Source organism: Tupaia chinensis, unplaced genomic scaffold, assembly GCF_000334495.1.
Source record: "Tupaia chinensis unplaced genomic scaffold, TupChi_1.0 Scaffold000695_1, whole genome shotgun sequence".
NCBI classification, from domain to species: Eukaryota; Metazoa; Chordata; class Mammalia; order Scandentia; family Tupaiidae; genus Tupaia; species Tupaia belangeri.
Window position 1 is genome coordinate 2,309,163 of NW_006160218.1, and position 3,922 is coordinate 2,313,084.

General features: G+C 48.9%; 1 protein-coding gene across 1 annotated transcript in view; it reads left to right on the forward strand.

Moving 5' to 3' along the window:
- The window catches only part of SLIT2 (slit guidance ligand 2), a gene marked incomplete at its 5' end in the record, with an annotated part of 289,592 nt that overhangs the window by 231,051 nt on the left and 54,619 nt on the right, over positions 1–3,922 (forward strand). The window contains 3 exon segments of the mRNA XM_006160628.3: positions 280–423; positions 2,498–2,664; positions 3,768–3,900. Of these exon segments, the coding sequence (XP_006160690.2) occupies positions 280–423; positions 2,498–2,664; positions 3,768–3,900 (444 nt within the window).

Consider the following 3,922-nt stretch of genomic DNA (forward strand, 5'->3'; position numbering starts at 1 on the left):
AGGCCCGCCGGGACCCTCCCCATGGCGTCAGGACCCTCGCCCAGGCCCGCCCGGACCCTCACATGGCATCAGGAACCTCGCCCAGGCCCACCTGACCCGGCAACTGCGTTTCACCATCAACAACTCCAGCACTCTGGCCCTGCGGTGCCCTCAGTACAGACCCTATCAGTTCCACCATGGCAAAGCCTAAAAATTAAGGGGGGGGGGGCATCACCATTTGGCTCGTCCGTACTGAGTGTCCGATCTTTATCTCCCTAACGAGGCCCCTTCCGTCCCCAGGATGCTGAGAAGCAACCGCATCAGCTGCGTGGGGAACGACAGCTTCGTAGGCCTGGGCTCCGTGCGCCTGCTCTCTCTGTACGACAATCAGATCACCACGGTGGCTCCAGGAGCGTTCGATACCCTCCACTCCTTGTCGACTCTGTAAGTAGAGACAGTCTCCACTTGGCGCGGCTCCAACAGCGCCTCGCGTGGGTGACGTACCTATATGGTTTTCCCCACAGTGTGAGTGTGCTCACTGGAGAGAGACAGAGACTGACAGAGGGAGAGGGCGAGATCTCCCCTCAGGGGGTGGCTATGCTGCAGTCCTCTTTCCCCCATTCTCCCCTTGGGAATTCGGTCACACAGACCTTGCATGATTCTCAAGCCACTAGGTCTGGGACTCGAACCACAGTCCTTCACGTGGGAGTCTAGTGCCTTAACCACTGTGCCACCTGCTGGCCTCAGCATTTGCTACTTGTGTTAATAGCAATTTGCATCGTAGGGCATTTTATAGAGATGTGACCAAGACGTTATGTATTTTAAAAGGACAGGTCCTTTCAGGTTTGATCCGTTTATATTTCTAAAAATATTACCTACTCTCTTCCGCTGCATTTTAACAAGCCTGTAGTATTTCTCAGTCAGTTCTTTTTTATAGTAATCTAATCAACGATGTGGCTTAGTTTCTTTCTTTCTTTTGTTTTTTCTTTTCTTGTTTTTTGGTTTTGTTTTGTTTTGTTTTTATTTGAGAAGTTTTTGCTATAGGGTGCATGCGCTTGCCAGAAAGAGAGACAGAAAGTAAGAATTCACCCCCAAGGGGGCTGGCCACGCCGCAATCCCTTCTCCTCCATTCTCCTCTCGGGATCTTGGGAACGCATGCATATGCACCCGACTTGAGTTTAAGCCACCGGATCCAGGACTTGAACCACGGTCGACGACATGGGAGTCCAGTGATGTAACCATTACACCAGCTGCTGGTCGCCATGCGGCTTAATTTTTAAGTCTTGGGATTCTTCAAAGTTGATAATGCTGTAAATCAATGCTATCAATTCCTCCCCATGTTCTCACACTGGAGCGTTTTCAGTAGAAATGTCGTAAGAATAGGATCAACAGGGTCACTGTCAACAAATCGTACCCAAAAGGGTCATTTTCAATGTCAGGAGACACGCGATGACCAGGCCAAGTAAACACTGTTCACCAGAGGGCATTTACCGTGCTAGTAGGGAAATTCGGACGAGATTGAGGCTGTCCAAAAGCATACTTTGTGTAGATAATTTTAAAGTAAGAAATTTGTGTAGGTCGATAAACTGACCTCAGGAAAAAACATGACTTCAAATGGTATGTTTCGGGGCTCTTCCACGGCAGTACCTAAACAGCAGTGTTTGAGATGGTTAATGTCCCAGTGCATATGATGTCCCCGGAATGGAGGCATCTAGACATGGCTAGAATTCAGGAAGTGGGAAGATAGTCCGAGGAAAGCCAGGTTCTGTGTAGCTCAAGTCACTGAAGAAATAATTCGAGGGAAGATCCATCCATCAGAAGAGTACTTAATCCTCTTCCCACATGAAACATGACACTTTACATCGAGTGACTAATTTGTGCATATTAAAGACGGCGTGTTTATAAATAATGGGATTGTCGATAGGTTTGTGCTGACGTGCCGAGATGCCACCAGTATTGAGATTTGTCGAAGTGCATTCATTCTGGTAACTGGCATTTAATCAACTCAGCTGTCAGCGTGTATGGGAAACCTATTCTCTGGAGCAGATAGGAGATGGAAATCTCGAGCCGACAAATTAATGAAATAACTGTTGTCAGGTTAAACTCAATAATATAAGGTAATCAGCCTTCATCGTTTTTATTAAATTATTGCATTATCAGTGCCAGGAAGTTTGACAGCAAGTCAGATTTCTGACAAGTTTAAATTACTTCTAAATGAGATATTTTTCAGGACGCACTGCAAAAACCTCGAATTGCCGTCTTCGCTGTATTTTTTTGCATGCAGTTATCTGAAGGATTCTCTGACGTGAAAATGTTGTTACGGTTTAAGTTCCAAACTTAAATATTTTAGCAAAAAACAACAACTAAAAAAAACCACCGACCCCATAAACTGTGTGTAATTGATTATGAATGGGAGGGTGGGAATACAAAGAAGAAGAAATCAGGTAGGAAAGTGGTCGGGGGGGCTGAGAAGGCAGCGCTACCCCGCACTAACCTGTGTGTTCACGTGTGTGTGTAGGAACCTCTTGGCCAACCCTTTCAACTGTAACTGCTACCTGGCCTGGCTGGGGGAGTGGCTCAGGAAGAAACGGATTGTGACAGGAAACCCTCGCTGTCAGAAACCCTACTTCCTCAAAGAGATCCCCATCCAAGACGTGGCCATTCAGGATTTCACCTGCGATGACGGTAAGGTCCTCGCCAGGTGTCGGCCACCACCTGTTCGCCTGACCACTCGATGCTGCTGTGCACGCGTGTGCAACACGTGCTCTCGGACCGCCTTCCCATCCCGGTCTGTGGGAGCCACGCGTCCGAAGGGCATAGGTGTTCTGGTTTCCAACTCGTGGCTGGTTCCATTTTATAACTTCACTTTAACGTCGGTCTTTTGTCCTAGGGCATCTCTTTTAGTAACTACCATTTTCAAGTGAGAAAATCACCTGCCTCTTAGACGTTCAAGTAAAGCAGACAGAAATACTTGTCATTCTTTTTTGGGGGAGAGGTTTCTGCCACACTCACCAGAAAGACAGAGAGACAGAGACAGAAAGGAGACAGAAAGCGAGAAATTACCCCCTGCGGGGATGGCCACGCCACAATCCCCAATCCCCTCTCCTTCATTCTCCTCTTGGGATCTTGGGCATGCACGCACATGTGCCCGGCGTGAGTTAAAGCGGCTGGGTCCGGGACTCGAACTGCGGTCGACTACATGGGAGTCCAGCGACATAGCCATTACGCCAGCTGCTGGCCCCAGTACTTGCCATTCTTTATTGCTCTGTCTCTATCATCGCACTTAATTCCCATGAAGCCCGGTAAGGCATGTAGGGCAGACTGTATTTATGAGGTCATCGTGAAAGTCGCGGCGTATTTTTTGCTTTCTCTACACAAGGTGCATCATGACTTGCCCAACAACCCGCATGCTGTTAGTGAGCAGAGAGCTCGCTGGGCTGTGCATTCTAAAATAAGGGGCCAGGCCATTTTGCTAAACATTTCGAGCTCTCTGTCCCTCTGTCTCTTCCCATCTAGCTCCTTGCAGTTCGTCCATAGTCGAATGTATGTTGACGTGTTCTAATTAAAATCCTAATCTGTGTAAATAACTGAAATGACTCCTATCGTTGTGAGCTGTTCCAGAGCTCCACCGTCCGCACTGAGAATGGTGCACAGCAGACCGTGTGGGGTCGATCCGTTCAGCCTAACGCCCTCTGTGGCCCCAGGCTCCAGTGTCCCGCGCTGCAGGCCTGCAGTCCCTTCCACGCCTTCCAAACCACAGTCTGGTTTCCATATCTCTTCGGTGACAGGCAATGACGGTGACAGCTGCTCCCCGCTCTCGCGCTGTCCCCCAGAGTGCACCTGCCTGGACACGGTCGTCCGATGTAGCAACAAAGCCTTGAAGGTCTTGCCAAAAGGTATTCCGAGAGATGTCACAGAGTTGTAAGTAGAGCTCCTCTTTCCC